Source organism: Sciurus carolinensis, chromosome 6 (genome assembly GCF_902686445.1).
Source record: "Sciurus carolinensis chromosome 6, mSciCar1.2, whole genome shotgun sequence".
Taxonomy (NCBI): Eukaryota; Metazoa; Chordata; class Mammalia; order Rodentia; family Sciuridae; genus Sciurus; species Sciurus carolinensis.
The window spans coordinates 138,085,301-138,100,583 of NC_062218.1; the positions used below are offsets into that span (position 1 = coordinate 138,085,301).

Genomic DNA, 15,283 nt, shown 5'->3' on the forward strand with positions numbered 1-15,283 from the left:
TGAGCCTCAGTTTCCTTACCTGAGGAGTGTCACAGAAATCCTGCCATGCCTGCTTTGGCTGCTGTGATGTCCACAGGACAGAGCTATGGCTGTTCTTTCTGCTCGTGTTTCATCTTGCTTCTAGCTGTGGCCAGTGGGCAATACAGTCGCCAGCAGTGCCTGAAGTCTGAAGAAGGGCTGTCCATGGAAATATAGCTGTGACAGGGAGGAGGCAGGTCTGGGACTTCTGCCTGGGTTTTGGGGACCCTGGGACCTCCAGGGAGGCCTGAGGAGGAAGCCTCCTCTGTGACTGGATAGGGGTCCCCTCCTTTGATGGTGCTTCTCTCTCAGCTATGACCAGAATGGGGAGTCCTCCATTGACTTTTCGGCTCTCACCCACACAACTAGTTAGGTGCTGAAGGCAGAGGGCAACACACAAGTAGGCTGCTGGGAGGGAAACCGCTTACTGAATAATTGATCTGAACGACCTAACAGATGTTTGTGGTTTCCTTTTCCTTCTTGTTCTTTGCTTTTTCTAGACCCAAGCCATGAGCGAGCTGGAGGGAATCTGCGCTACTTTGAGCGGTTATTGGAGGAGGAAAGAGAAAAGCAGTTGTCAAATCAGACAGAAGCTGTGCTAGCTACCCAGGGAAGCCTCTACGAGAGGCCAGTGGACTACCTGCCTGAGAGGGACGTGTACGAGAGCCTCTGCCGTGGGGAGGGGGTTAAACTGGTGAGTCGTGGGAGGGGGCACAGTGCCCAGACTGCAAACCTGGACGCCTGATGTGGGCAGGCAGGTTTGGGAGGATGTTCCCCTGTCTGTAGACACTTTTCTTAGCATCTCCCCCAGTTCTTGGTAGCATCTGCTGAGGCCGACGCGTGGGTGTGCTCTGAGGTGTAGGACTGGAGAATTTCCCTGATGCCCCAGGTAGAATTTCCATCCCCCAAATTATTGTTGTGCTCCCCTCCTCACCCCAGCTTGCCCAGCTTTTGCTCATCTCACTGTTGTGAGGAAAAACATGGGTATGGATGTGCTTCAGGTCCCCAGGGAAGTCACAGTGTAAGTGGAGAATAAGTCTCTGTGGTAAAGATGAAGCCCTTGCTGGAGCTTGGTGTTAACACCACTGGTTTTGGGGAGCCCTGGGCTTCCAGTGCTTCCTCACAGAGGCTCAGGTGTGAGGCAGGCTCTTGCCATTTCCACGCCTGTCCACTTGGCTCTCACTGTGTCCTCCCCTGCCTACCCTCCAGACCTTTTTGAATCTCTGTGAAAGGATCTGGAATCACCCTCTGCCACAGGACTTGTGGACATGAGGTGATCTTGCAAGAGAAGAAAAGTTGCATGATTTGTGGTTTGTCACTTCATGCCAGTCAAACGGAGAGGCTTTTCTTCTGTGGCAGGGCAGCAGGGAGCAGCAGCTGGTCATGGGTGTGAGACAGTGTCCACAGACAGCTGGGCTGGGACCGAGGTTAAGGGCTCACTCGGCTCAGTGTCTGCTTCTTTGTGCTCCCCAGACACCCCGGAGGCAGAAGAGGCTTTTCTGTAGGTACCACCATGGCAACAGAGTGCCACAGCTGCTCATCGCCCCCTTCAAAGAGGAGGACGAGTGGGACAGCCCGCACATCGTCAGGTACTACGATGTCATGTCTGACGAGGAAATCGAGAGGATCAAGGAGATTGCAAAACCCAAAGTAGGTGTCTGTAGGGCCTCCTAGGGGTGCTGAAGGGGACAGCTTCTCTTTCATCTCTAGCAGCAGGGGCAGTTTGTTTACCTAGTCAAGTCCTTATCAGTGTCTAGCATGAGGCCACTGTGGGGTTACTGAGATGCCGCAGACTCAGCCTGACCTGTGGGTTCGTGGTGTAATGGGAAAGAAAAGTGAGGGAACCAATGTGGACAACCAAGCACTATGGTCAAAGGTCATTTTGGGAGCAGGGCAGGCTCACAGTGAGAAGGGTCAGTTCACCTGGTTGGGGGACTGACGTGCAGGTGAGTGTTTTTTAGGAAATATGCCATAAGGTGCTGGGAAGCTGGGTTCCGCGGCCCTCCTGATTGGGACTGCAAAGTGTGATTCACTTGGAGGAGATTGTTCATCTGTACGCTCTTGGGTTTTCTCACCCAGGGGCCTGCCAGGTCTCTTTCCATTTTTTCAGATCTTTTACAATTTTTATTAAGTTTATTCATAGGTGACTTTTTTGTTATTGTAACTTTTTTCCTTCACTGTATATTTTTTAGTTTTTATTTTTGTTTGTTCTAATTAGTTATAAATGACAACAGGATGCATTTCAATTCTTTGTATACAAATGGAGCACAACTATTCCTTTTTCTGGTTGTACATGATGTAGAGTCATGTAATTCGTGTGATCATACGAGTACCTAGGGTAATGATGTCAATCTCATTCCACCATCTTTCTCACTTGCCTGCCCCCTTTGCTCCCCTCACTCCCTTCTGCCCAGTACAAAGGTCCTCCATTCATCCCCCTCCCCCATTATGGACCAGCATTCACATATCAGAGAAAGCATTTGGCCTTTGGTTTTTGGATTTGGCTTATTTTGCTTAGCATGATATTCTCCAACTCTATCCATTTACCTGTAAATGCCATAATTTTATTCTCCTTTAAGACTGAGTAATATTGCATTGTCTTCACTCTATTTTAGCTGGTTACGTTATTATATATTAAACTTGATTTTAAAATGTATCTTATGATACTTGCTAATTGTTACTGAGTTCTTAAGGTGACAGGACCTGGTCCTAAATGCTTAAATCATATTAACTATTATGTGTGTTAAGTAGACTGTGACACTGGCTTTATTTCACCTTTGGAGAAACTGACTTGTGCAGTCACGGGTGGTGGTTGAACTCACTTTCTTTCTTTTTGATTTTTAACTGATTCTCTTGGGTGCATGTAATATCATCTGCAAATAAGAAAAAATTTGTTATCTCCTTCCTAATACTTGCAATTCCTTTGTTTATATTGTCCAATTGAACTGCCTAGAATTTTTGAGGCATCCTTGTTTCTGAATTTCCTGGAAATTCCTCTTGGTTTTTTAAATTGTGTGTGTGTGTGTGTGTGTGTGAGAGAGAGAGAGAGAGAGAGAGAGAGAGAGAGAGAGAGAGAGAGATTATAAAATTATTCTTCTATTTCTAATTCATAGAAGCTTGCTCCCATTTAGAATCATCTACCACAGATGATTGGAAGGGAGGATTTAGCTGGATTTTCTATTTCTCTGCTCCTATAGAATTGGAGTGGCCAGGAGGCCCACTGCTCCTGGAGAGAGTTCTCTTCTGGTTCCTGGACCTCATCTTGGAACAACCTTGTTTTGAGGTCCTAGGACACTAAGGGTTAGGGTCACTTGGTATCATTGATGTGGCTAAGGGAGGGTCTAGCTAGTGTGTGTGGAAAAATGGATACTAGGACCCCGCTTTCCACTCCCTGGGAAGCTCCAAAGTCCTCCAGGAAAGAACATTACTTTTCTGGGTTCCAGGTGAGAGAGGGGGTGGAATGCCAAAATCTCCTGAGAGATTCCTTACCTGTCCCTCAGTCCCAGACACTGAGAACTTTTCCGTGCGTGTGGTTCATGCACACACACACATGGCAGAGCTGCGGCAGGGAGCAGTGGGAAAACTTGCCTTTGAACAGGAGCCATGCCAAGAGCCAAATGTGTTGGCCATCATAAGCTGACCTCTCCTTTCCGGAGGCTATGAGGGACAGATGCTATTCTGGCTTTGAAGTGGGGCCAGTGAGCTTAACTTGGCCTGTGGGGAATGCTTGGCAGCTGCCTGTGGGTCCCCAGCCCACTTTCAAAATAGCCCTGTCTGTCCCTAGGGGCAGAGCACAGTTGCCCAGCGTCTCCTTGTGGGGACCAGGCCAACGTCGAGGCTCCAATGTTTGGATGGGGTCTAGCTGTGGCAGCAGCTGTCATCAGGGAGGGACGGGCATCAGCTGAGCTCAGAAAAGACCCACAGAGAGCCATCCATCCAGGGAAGCCATCCATTCTGGTATGCCGGCCACCTTATTAGAACATGAAGCAGCACAGTGTCCAGGTGGGTTGGTTTCACCCCCTGGCAGACTTTTGGTCTGTCCACTCCTCTCTGTCCCTTCTGCTGTGACCTCCTCGCTAGCCACCCTCTTCCCACTCCAGCCCTCCCTGGTCAGCTCCCCACAAGGTGTGCACAGTGGTGCCTCTTACCTTTGGTTGTGAATGTCGCTCCCCTGCATAAAGCTTGCCCTGTCTCTCATGGGCCATGAGATTGCTTCAGACCTGGACCTTGCTTTCCACTCAGTCTCTTCTCTTTCCTTCACATCACCCCTAATTCACAGCACCATATGCTTTTTCATCCCTTTGCATCACTGCCTCTTCCCTGTTCCTGTAATGCTCCCCTCCTTGGCTAACTCTTATTTACCCTTCAGATCTCATCTAGGTGGTTCCTTTCTCTAGGGAGTTGTTCTTGACTCTGAAATATTTTCACCCATACAGGCCAAAATTACTTGACTGGTTTTCTGCTTTCCTCTCCCTGACTAGATTTGAGTTAAACGAGGGCAGGATCCATGTCTCAGTCACCTAGCACATAGTAGGCACTTTTCACATATTTACTTCAAGGGAAAGTACTTTGGAGGTGGGGTAACTGGGCCTATGGCCCCACCTATGTGAGGACTTTAGGACAGTCCACAGCCGAAGCACATGGACCCTTGCCCTGGGGGCTGGCTCTGAGTAGGGGGCTCCTCCTGACCATAGCATTAAGCCTCTTTATGGGGACTGGGGAGATGAAGTAGGTGAGCAGTGTGTGTGTGTGTAAGAAGGTGGGGTGGGTGTATTCAGGTAGTGGTTCATTTATTTCAACGTGAAAATCCCTTTCCTGGTTTTGTCATCTGATTTTGTGAGGCTCCTGAGGGAGTGAAACCTCTGCAGCACAGGAGCCCATTGTGCTGGGTGGCACATCAGGAGAGCATTTGGATGGCTCTCTTGGCAGAGGAGGGCACTGGGGTTCAGAAGGATGTAGAACTTGACCAAGTCAAGAGAGGCACACAAATTGAGGCTCAGGGATCATGGTACAGACCGAATGTGGTGGGAGCAGCTAAGCTCAGCTGTGCTTACTCAGGATGGTCTGTGGGTCTGGCAAAGAGGGAGGCTGTCTAGGCAGACACCTAGATGGACAAAGCCAAATCCATAGGCATAATTGTGCAGGTATCACAGACCTGGGAAGGAGAAAGGATGAGTAGTGACCAAGCAGGGAAGTGGCCAGGGTCTGATAGCAGAAAGGGAAGGTGGAGGCCTCAGATGCCTGCTTTGGCCTGGCCTACAGGGTCATGGGGTCTTGCTAGAGCCTCTGCCTGCAAAGCTGTTTCTCCTACCAATGGGGCTGCCAGATCTTGTCCCAGTGCTCTCTGAGAAAACACAAGGCCAAAAAGGTTAAGTCTGCCCTGTCTTCCTGACCTCCAGCTTGCACGAGCCACTGTTCGTGATCCCAAGACTGGTGTCCTTACTGTTGCCAGCTACCGGGTTTCCAAAAGGTAAGCAAAGATGGTAGGGGGTGGGCATGTAACTGTTCAAGCTCAACTCCAAGGCTTCCCAGTACCTACCCAATGGAGGGTGGCTTGGCTTAAGTCTGCTAACACCTCCATATCCTCTTTCAACACTCACCCTGTTCTGCCTATCAGTGCTGGTCTTGATGCTGGGGAGAGAAGACAGGGCCTCATCTAAGTCTTCCTTCTCCATTTTCTTTTACCTGTTCTCTTCTTTTGTCCCAGCTCCTGGTTGGAGGAAGCCGATGACCCTGTTGTGGCCCGAGTAAATCGTCGGATGCAGCACATCACAGGATTAACAGTAGAGACAGCAGAATTATTGCAGGTACAGTTGGTCCCTGGGACCATAGGAGTTGGGAAGGGGATATGTCTGACTAGATGGTCTTCCAAGGTACACATTCTGGGTCTAGGAAGGCTTGCCTAATAAACAGTATAACTGCACCATGCTGTGAACATGGAGTAATCTCATGCTGGGAAAACCAGAATCTATAATATCCACTGCATTCAGCAGTTAGCATTTGACAAATGTCAACTGAGCATCTACTGTGTGCTGAAGTACCATGCTAGGGCTAGGGATCAGTGATGGGCACAGCAGCTTGATTCATGTCTTCTTGACTACTTAAATTCAAATCCTAGAATTATCTTCCAAGGTTTTGATTCTGTCATAGTGAAATGCACTTGGAGGTGAGATAAAGTGTTCTGTGATATGTTGCTAGGGAAAAATGGGAGACCTGAACTGGTTAGCTGGTGAAGGTGGAATGCTCTTGTCAAAGTACTCCCATTGAGACCCCAGTTTCCCACCTTCATTTCCATGGTGGCACCACACTGAGAGGTTCTGGATAGAGCTCCTTCACAGTGTGTCCTTGTGGGCACGAAGTACAAATCAGCACTGGCTCACTCTCTTCTGAACATCAGAACTCCTGGGTGCTTTTATAAAACTATGACCTGAGAAACTATCATAGAAGCTTCACTAGCATCTTTCTAGAGTCCCTGGATCTCTGTTTGACTAGAGTGTCTATACATTTAAAGGCAGCACCTTCACCTTTAGGCTTGGCATTTGGGTCTGACCAGCTGTAGATTTCATTAGAATATTGACTGAAAGTCATTTGGGAAGGATTCTCTGAACCTTTACTTGGACATATCCAAGCAAAACAGCACTCACTTTTACCTCCTCTGTTGGAAGCTGCATCTGCAATCAGGAAAACCAGTTTCAAAGTTCATCATAATGGATTTGTGTGAAATCCAACAATTTTCAAGAACACACTGATTATAAACGTGTATTTGTAAAACAGTCTTATGGAATTTTTTTCATAATTTTTCAGTTCAACTCAACTTAGTGTTGCCTAGTTTTAAAATAAGTTCTGCAGATGAGCAACACAGTAGAGGACTTCTGCTATATCCCCTTCTTTGCCTCCTATGTGCGAGAAAACCATTCCAAGAAGATAGTTCTCTGTGCACTACACACATCTCTGTTGGCATTATCTTGACTTAAGTCTTCCTGGAGCAGGTTTTTTGTTGCTGTTTTATGACATCTGCCACTGCTTCTTTCACATCAGAGGCAGTGTTCAGTGTTCTCATGGTCCTGAAGGACAGCAGTCTGCTTGATTGGCTGATTCTATACCATGAACCACAGGGCTGAGTGGACAGGATCTGTGCTCTATTGCTGCCCTGTCCTGGCTGGCTGCCTGTCTACACTCTCTGTACCCCTGTCTCACCTTCAACCATGGAAGACAGCAGCCTCTTGCCACAGGCTGGCTTCTCTGCTATAATCTTTGCTTCATCTATCTGGCCTCACATTGTGTTGTAACTCAATCATCTGGTATCTGAATGTTACAACTCTCAGTGGAGGGGCCCTTAGAGCGAGGGCTCTTTTGGAAGATCTAGCCCACAGTTCCCAAGTGACTGAGATGGGGATTTTGTTTTCTTTCTTCCTCTGGGAACTATCATGGCTTTTTATTTGAGAGCCAGTGGTGTTTTGAAAGCTTTGATCTTACCTGGTCTTTGGAACAGGAACCTGGATTTCAGTACCTGTTCCTGAATGCTCACTCTACAGGTACTGCATGTGATGTGATAAATACCTAGGCACCAGCGACAGCCCATGCACCAGGGTCCCTTTGGAAATGCTGCAGGCTTTTGGAAAGAAGTTGGTTCTTCTGCTACCTGTCAACACTCAGCTCTAGTTCATATGTTCACTCTAGACCTTTTTGGAGAAAAAGGGCAATAGAGGAGTTGTTATGAATTGAATAGGGACCTGTTTGATGAAGGAGTTGACGCTGCACCTCCAGGATTCCCCAAGATTTAAGACTTCTGGCCTGATGATGTCTCAGCGTCTTCAATGGTTTTTAATTTTTTTTTCTTCACTCTGGCCTCAGCATCATAAATACCCATGTCTTTTAAATGGCCAACTCTACCTTATAGCATTAAGAAGTATAAAGTTTCATATGAATACCTTCTCACAGGATCAGTGTTGATATATAGTTGCTTGTTATTAAAGGTATGAATCTGGGTCTTCGGTGTGCAGGCATGGTGAATCTGATTGCTTCAAACCCGGAAGTTCCCATGACTTCTGTACTTCTTTTGGGACCATATTAAAGAGTGTAGCTACAGTGACTTCAGCACTGTGATCAAATATAATTGTCCAAACTGTTAAAAGATGAGCCAGCTATTTTGCAGTGCAACTTCTTTCACTGTCTAGGATCTCAAAGTTTAGTCACTTCATCAGAAAGGAGCAGGTGAGTTACAAAGTGCAGTCATGCTCTGCAGCCCCAGCAATAAGCAGTGATGGAAATTTCTGGAGGGCCTTGGCATGCTAGTCAAAGCCATGTCTAGAATTTTCTTCAAGTTCTTGTTTAGAATGGATACCAAGAATGGATACATTTATGAAAACATGGAATAGCACTTCCTCACAGGCTCTATCTAGCACTTCCCTCCTTCAAATAATAAATCTGTCTCCAGCCCCAGGCACCTGCTGCCCCAGGCCTCTTTATGCTCTTGACAGGATCTCAGGTATTTCTGGTGCAGGAATCTTGAAGACTGAAGCACTGGATGACAGTGTATTTTCATTCTGCCATGATTCTTTACATCACAATTTTTATTTTTGTAGACATGGAAAAATATATTGCCCAAATTTTGCATTTTATCATATTTGGTACATATCATTTGTGCTCCAACTAGGGGATTTCCTCTCTTGTAAGGTCCATCCTCCCTTTTTCTCCCATATCTGAAGATCTCCATTATTGCCAGTTTTGCAGCATCCCTCTCTTGACTGTTAGAATGGCCAAAAAGGATACACAAAAGATCGTGATTTGACAAGAACTAGTGGCTGAGCCCCAAAGGTTTCTAGGGTTTCAGTAAAAAACAGTGGACAGCTGTTCCTAGATAGATTTGTGGTGCCACTTGATTCATCAAGTGGATTATGTCAAATTCTGCATTTTCTTTTAAACCTTTTCTCTCATCGTATTTACTGAAGCTAAAGTAACCTTTGTGATCTTGGATGTTACATTGTGTGTCCACATAGTGTTCACAAAGGATTTGGGATTTCTAATCCAATTAGTCACACCTGGTAGTTGCAGAGGCTGCTGTGGCTCAGGTTGTTACAGGTGCAGGCTTACTCCAGGGGTGCTGAGGTGATAAAGCAATTCTTGACCATCCAGCAACTGGCCACCATGTCCTTCTCTTATGTGCAGGAAGTGCTCCATGCAGTACCCCACTCAGCCTGACCAAGAACAGCTGCTGAGAAATGGAGGCAGGAGGAATAATCTTGAGCCAGGTGTGGTGGCATGTGCTTGTAGTTCTAGCTACTCAGGAGTCTAAGGCAGAAGGATGGCTTGAGCCGAAGAGTTTGAGCAACACAGCAAGACCCTGTCTCAAAAAACTCAATCTTGAGTTTAGTCTTGACTTTTCTTTGGATCACCTTCTCATTTTCTTTCAAACAAACTGGCTCCCTCTTGAACCATCTGAGTATTCTTGAAGGGCTGGTGCTTCTCCATAAGTCACCCATCTTCGTCTTTTCAGGGAACCGTATATATTCTCGGGCACAGCTGTGGAGATGTTTGCAACACTTGCTCTGCCTGTGCTGTCAAGACAAGATTGTCTTCCTCCTTAGAGAGGCTGCTCTTGCATATGATTGTTGGGAGGCACGGAGAGGTGGTATCTGTGTTATGAGTGTGTTCATGCTGCTGACAAGGCCCAATGCTGTTAAAATTTCTCACCAGGTTGCAAATTATGGAATGGGAGGACAGTATGAGCCACACTTTGACTTCTCCAGGGTAAGACCCAAGTCACAGAGGGCCCCACTCTGGTTGATTTGAGAAGGCTGGAGCTTATAGGAGCATTTCAGCCTCCACATCACCCCTCCCCCTCCCACTTTCTGCCTCACCAGGAGAGACTGTTACTGGTGAAGCCCAGTCTGGAAGCACAGGGTCTGGGGAGCCCAGTGGAGCCTGGCCTTTCTACGTGGCCTTTCCCCCTGCCCTAACTCTGTTACTTTTCTTTAATTCTAGAGCAAAGGACCTCAGTAGGTCTCTGTGAAAATAATTCCTTGCCCTGGCCAGAATTTCCTTTGTCTGATTGTCCCTTGTTCAGGCCGTTTTGGGGAACACACACTTATTATCTTCCATTGTCCCTTTTGGCCCCAGTCACTTGGGTGGCGGGTAAGTTGGTGGCAAACTTGGGTGAAAGTTGTTGTCTGTTGCAGCGACCTTTTGACAGCGGCCTCAAAACGGAGGGGAATAGGTTAGCGACGTTTCTTAACTATGTAAGTACTGGGTCCAGGCCCACTTGTCCACTCTCACTTAATTTTATAGAACCATGAGCAAGATGTTTTCAAGCATTTAGGGACTGGGAACCGTGTGGCCACATTCTTAAACTACGTGAGTATGACATGTGCAGCTTATGGGCCTACGGGGGACCATGGGTCCAGAGGGCTCTTAAATCCCACCCTCATCAGGCTGATACCACCCACCGTTGGCTAGTGGTCCTTTTGTCCCTCAGCACCCTTCTTGGCTAGAGTAGAGAAAGTTGATCTCTGTTCTCATCTGTTTGGCCCCCCAGCCCTATGACTTTATCCCTGGCTCCTCCCCACCCACAATTTTTTTATTGTGCTACAATACACATAACATAAAAGTTACCATCTTAATCATCTTTAAGTGCACTTCAGTGGTATTAAATCCACAACGTCATGTAACCATTGCCACTCTCCAGCCTGGAACTCCCCTCATCTCGTAAAACTGAAACTCTATTCCTGTTAAATAGTAATTCCAGAGTCCCCTCCCCCTTGCCAGCCTCCATTCTGGTTTGGATGTCTCACATCACATAACCTCTAGTAGGTGAACTTGTAGAGTATTTTTGTGTGTGAGTGTGGTGGGCTTATTTCACTGAGCACAGTGTCCTCAAGATGCACCCACGTCATAACATATGCAGTCTCCTTTTTGTGGCCCACTACCACTCTGAACTTTAAGGATGAGTGCTTGGAGGGATCTCTCCTTGGCAGCAGAGTGTGGATGTGGCCATGAGGTGCTCTTAGCTGAAAGCTGCCTTTGTTTCCCCAGAGGCTGGTGGGCACCTCTCCCCACCTGCTGCCTCAACTCCAGCCACAGGCCATTGGATTTTCATGTGAGGACCAGTTTTTCTCTCCCCTCTCTGTGAGAGTCTTCCCTGAAGAGTTGTAGAGACTGTCAAGGAATTCAAGAGACAGTTTATTTTTTCCTTCTAAGTTTTAACTGCATGTTTATTGCATGCTGCAGGCTGTGTGGTGGACAAGCTGTGAGCAGGACCTTTGAGGTCTAACGTGGGAGACTTACTTTCAACATAAGAGAGATGGTTATTTAGTTACCATGGGAACAGGTGCTATGAAGAAGTGGCCCAGGCTTGGGGTTCAGAGAGGGCCTCCCTTGGGAAGTAACAGGTTGGCTGAGACTTAAATGTTGAATGGAATTTAGCTGGTGGAACGTGTTTCTGGCAGAGAAGGGAATGTGTGTAAGCCCAGAAGAGAAAAGGAGTTTGAGATGTTGGAAAAATAGAAGAGGGCCAGTGTGTCTGGAGGGAGAGGCTAATGAGACAGGCAGGCCTTGGGGTTTCCCTGAGTTTGATCCCCAGGACTGGGGAGTCATTGGGGGTTTTCATCTTATTCATTTAGCATGTGTCCATTGAGTGCTCCTCAGTCAGTCTGGTATGCGTCCTGTGGAAATTCTTTTTAGTTCCAATTTTTTTTAGGCAAAAAAGTGAGAGCCAGATGAGAAAGGAGTGGTGCTTTGGCTGGAGTCGAGGCACACTCCGTGGGCGTGAGTGCAGCCTGGCTGCTGAGGATCTTGTGTGCAGTTTTTGGAGGTCTCACCATAGGGGAAAGCAGGCCTCTAGAGTCCTAGCATCCCACCTGCCCACCTAGAGGGCAGCTGTTTTGGGAAAGTGAGTGTTAGCCCAGAGCAGCAAGCTGCTGGAGCCAGAGAAGCAGCCCATACAGGTGGGCTCACTGGTGGTGGAAGCAGCAAGGGAGCTCCTGGCTCGGGCAGTTTGCCAGGCATGGTGGCTTAGGTAAGGCCCAAGCTGGGTGGGGATTGAAGGAGCAGCAGTCAGGACAGGAGTGTTCTGATTATAGACGCAGATTGCTCCCATGCGGGGACAGCCTAGATGTTGGTCTCCTGCTTTTGAACGCTGTGGCATGGAGACGGCGCTGGTGAACCACGGGGAGTACATAGGTGTAGAAAGAGTCTCTTGTTTGAAGGATGGCCATGAGCAGAGCCGGCCAGCAGGGACACGCATGCTCAGAGGAGGGCGATCTGCACACCTTGTCATGACTTTTGTGACTCTCTTGTTCTGAGATGCTTGGGTAGAATGGGCAAACCCTATGCCTTGTGTTCCCAGATGAGTGATGTGGAAGCTGGTGGTGCCACTGTCTTCCCTGATCTGGGGGCTGCAATTTGGCCTAAGAAGGTAAGTTCTGATTCTCATGGGTCAGAGGTTTTAGACCTTGACTGTGTCCCCAGTCCCATTCCCGGGCCTGTGTGACTGTCACTGGGATGTGCCTAGCCCCTTCTTCCCTGTGTTCTGGACTTGTGGTCCCAGTATCTACCTGGGGAGAAGGGATGAGGAAGGAAGTCTTTCAGGACCAGATGGGTTTCTAAACTTCCACCCACCATGAAGGCTAAGAACTTTTGGAGTCCCAGATCCCCGTTCCTCTGCACACGGGAAAACTGAAGGTGTTTTTGTTCAGGGCAGGGTTTCCAGGGTGCTCGGGTCAGGTCCCTGAGTCCAGTCTCTAAGGATATGTTCTGACAGGTCATCTCTTTCCCAGGGCACAGCTGTATTTTGGTACAACCTTCTGCGGAGCGGAGAAGGTGACTACCGAACGAGACATGCAGCCTGCCCTGTGCTCGTGGGCTGCAAGTGGGGTGAGTGGCTTCAGGGTGCTGTTGGCTGTGGTGTTCTCAGCCTGAGCTTTGATGGTGGGCCTTAGGCTCAACTGGGAGACAGCTGCTGCCAAGTTTGCACATAGCCAAGACTGTCTCCCTTCTGAGGGGTTTTCTGCTAACTGGAAGTACCAATCAGTCATGTTGCAGTCTACTTGGTTAAGTACTGAGACAACGGTTGAGAACACTCTCAGAGATGCCCAGACAGCAACAAGCACTGTAGATCCAAGGCAGCTCTCCAGAGGAGTGGGCTCTGGACAGAGTTCTGAGGGAGCAGCGGGGAGAGCTAGAAGCAGAGAGGGGAAAACCTCCTACGAGCAAGTGAAGCACAGGCTCCATCCAGCATCATAGGTATGGGGGCTGCTGTCCTTGCCACTTGAAGAAAGGGAGACCAAGAGATAGGCTGGAGTCTGGGACCAAACTGCAGAGGCTGAAGTTGACCCTTATCCTGGAAACAGCTGGCCAGAAGTGGTCACACGAGTTTATAACTGTTGGAGTTTGGGGGGTAAATAGTGATAACTTAAAAAAAAAAAAAAAAAAAAAGTAAAAAAAAGAAAAGAAAGTAGTTGCTGACTTCAGGAGGAAAAAGTTGTACAAGAAAGGAAATTTAAGTGTGATCTAGATGACTCAAATGTAGCATTAAAGAGACATAATGATGTAAATACTGCATAGTAATGTTAACTAAAATTCATGATTTAACTGTATATACTATTTTCACTATAAGCCTTATAGATAATTCATGCAATTAAGTACATGTGCTGCTTTAAGTTAAATTTTATTTAAAAATCTCTGACTTCAGTGGTGCCCTAAAATAATTTTTTCTTCATTATGAGAGAACTTAGGATCGAGGAACAGAACTGTGGTTCATGTGCATTTGAGGCAGCTGGAGGTGACAGTATTGACACTAGGTCTGCTGCTCTGGTGCCCCCAGCACACTGACTGTGCTGCTGGTCCACAGCGCCTGAGGCATCTGATGGCCAGGCCCCTGCAATGCTGACAGGCTTCCTCACACCCATCCTCTCAGCTTCTACCTGCTAGTTCCTGGTAACAGCAGGCTGTTTGAGGTCCTTGACACAAACCAGAATGATCCCTGCCTTCATGACTTTCTCATCCTGCTCCCGCTTTCTGCATCCAACCTTGTTGCTATATTCAGCTTCATATTCAAGCCCTGAGGTCTCCTCTTCCCTAAACGGCCAGATGCTCTTTGGCTCTGTTCCCATGACAACCTCCACACATGTATCATGTCACTGGCAGAATTTTGTACAATTACCTGTTTACTCATGTGTCTTCCTTAGTAGCCCATGAACAACTTGTCTCACTCAAGTCTGTTTCCCAGAGCACAGTGCAGGAGTCATCTTGGAGGAGCCATTAATTTTGGCTACTGAAGGGATCAATGAGATTGTAACCTACTTGCTTTCTGTTCACAGTCTCCAATAAGTGGTTCCATGAACGAGGACAGGAGTTCTTGAGGCCTTGTGGATCAACAGAAGTTGACTGAAGTCCTTTTCTGCCCTTCCCCTCTGGCCCCACGGCTCAAGTCATCTTCCAGTTCAGCGTGACAGATACCTTTATATGTTCCAGCTCCTATCAGGCGGGTCTTTGGAAGAGTCAATGTTTGTCTGGAGTGGATAGAGTGTACTGGGCCAGGTCCTGCATGACCTCAGTCCCAGCCTCTGCATTTAGCCTGTGCCATCTCTGGCCCCAAGGGTAGCATTGGAGCAGCTGCACCAGAGCCAGGCTGTCTAGCACCTAGCAAGGTGCCTTTGTACCTCAGATGTTTTAGGTGTGAGATGTTTCATTGAACCAAAGTTCTGATACCTTGTTTACATGTTTGTTTTTATGGTATTTTTATCAATTGTGACTTTAACCAAAAAAATAAAATATCCCTGCCGGAAGCCTTAAAGAGCCTTATTTGGAATATTCTTTTAAGACCTGGGAACTTTTACCACATTTACCATTTTGTATGTGTCCCCTCTGTGCAGGCAGTCTGGATGATGAGTCTGTTAGCAGCAAAACCCTATTTTTGGGGTTCTGTTTTCGTGAACTTTTTTGTTGCTGTGACCAAAAGATCTGACAAGAGCACTTTAGAGAAGAAAGAGTTTATTTGGTGCTCGCAGTTTCAGGGGTCTCAGTCCATAGATGGCTGACTCCATTGCTATGGGCCTAAGGTGAGGCAGAATATTATGGTAAAAGGATGTGGAAGAGGAATGCAGCTCAGGACGTGGCAATCAGGAAGCCGAGAGTGCTCTGCTCACCAGGAAGAAAATATAAACCCCAAAGGCATGCCCCTAGTGACCTGTCTCCTCCATCCACACCCTACCTGCCTATAGTTACTGCCCATTAATCCATTTCAGGGGAATAATGCACTGATTAGTTA

The 15,283-nt window shown here is 47.5% G+C and overlaps 1 protein-coding gene across 5 annotated transcripts in view; it reads left to right on the plus strand.

The window, feature by feature from the left end:
• The window catches only part of P4ha2 (prolyl 4-hydroxylase subunit alpha 2), a 32,502-nt gene extending 17,703 nt beyond the window's left edge, over window positions 1-14,799 (plus strand). For 3 of the 5 annotated variants that reach the window (XM_047556556.1, XM_047556554.1, XM_047556555.1), the window contains 9 exons: window positions 519-712; window positions 1,492-1,668; window positions 5,418-5,488; window positions 5,726-5,825; window positions 9,715-9,768; window positions 10,306-10,371; window positions 12,362-12,430; window positions 12,792-12,888; window positions 14,334-14,799. In XM_047556556.1, coding sequence (XP_047412512.1) covers window positions 519-712; window positions 1,492-1,668; window positions 5,418-5,488; window positions 5,726-5,825; window positions 9,715-9,768; window positions 10,306-10,371; window positions 12,362-12,430; window positions 12,792-12,888; window positions 14,334-14,404 — 899 coding nt within the window. In that variant the 3' untranslated portion in view covers window positions 14,405-14,799. Of the gene's footprint in view, window positions 1-518; window positions 713-1,491; window positions 1,669-5,417; window positions 5,489-5,725; window positions 5,826-9,714; window positions 9,769-10,196; window positions 10,257-10,305; window positions 10,372-12,361; window positions 12,431-12,791; window positions 12,889-14,333 lie in introns of all 5 variants that reach the window. The other 2 variants (XM_047556558.1, XM_047556557.1) reach the window with 2 other exon arrangements.
• Window positions 14,800-15,283: the final 484 nt, after the last annotated feature.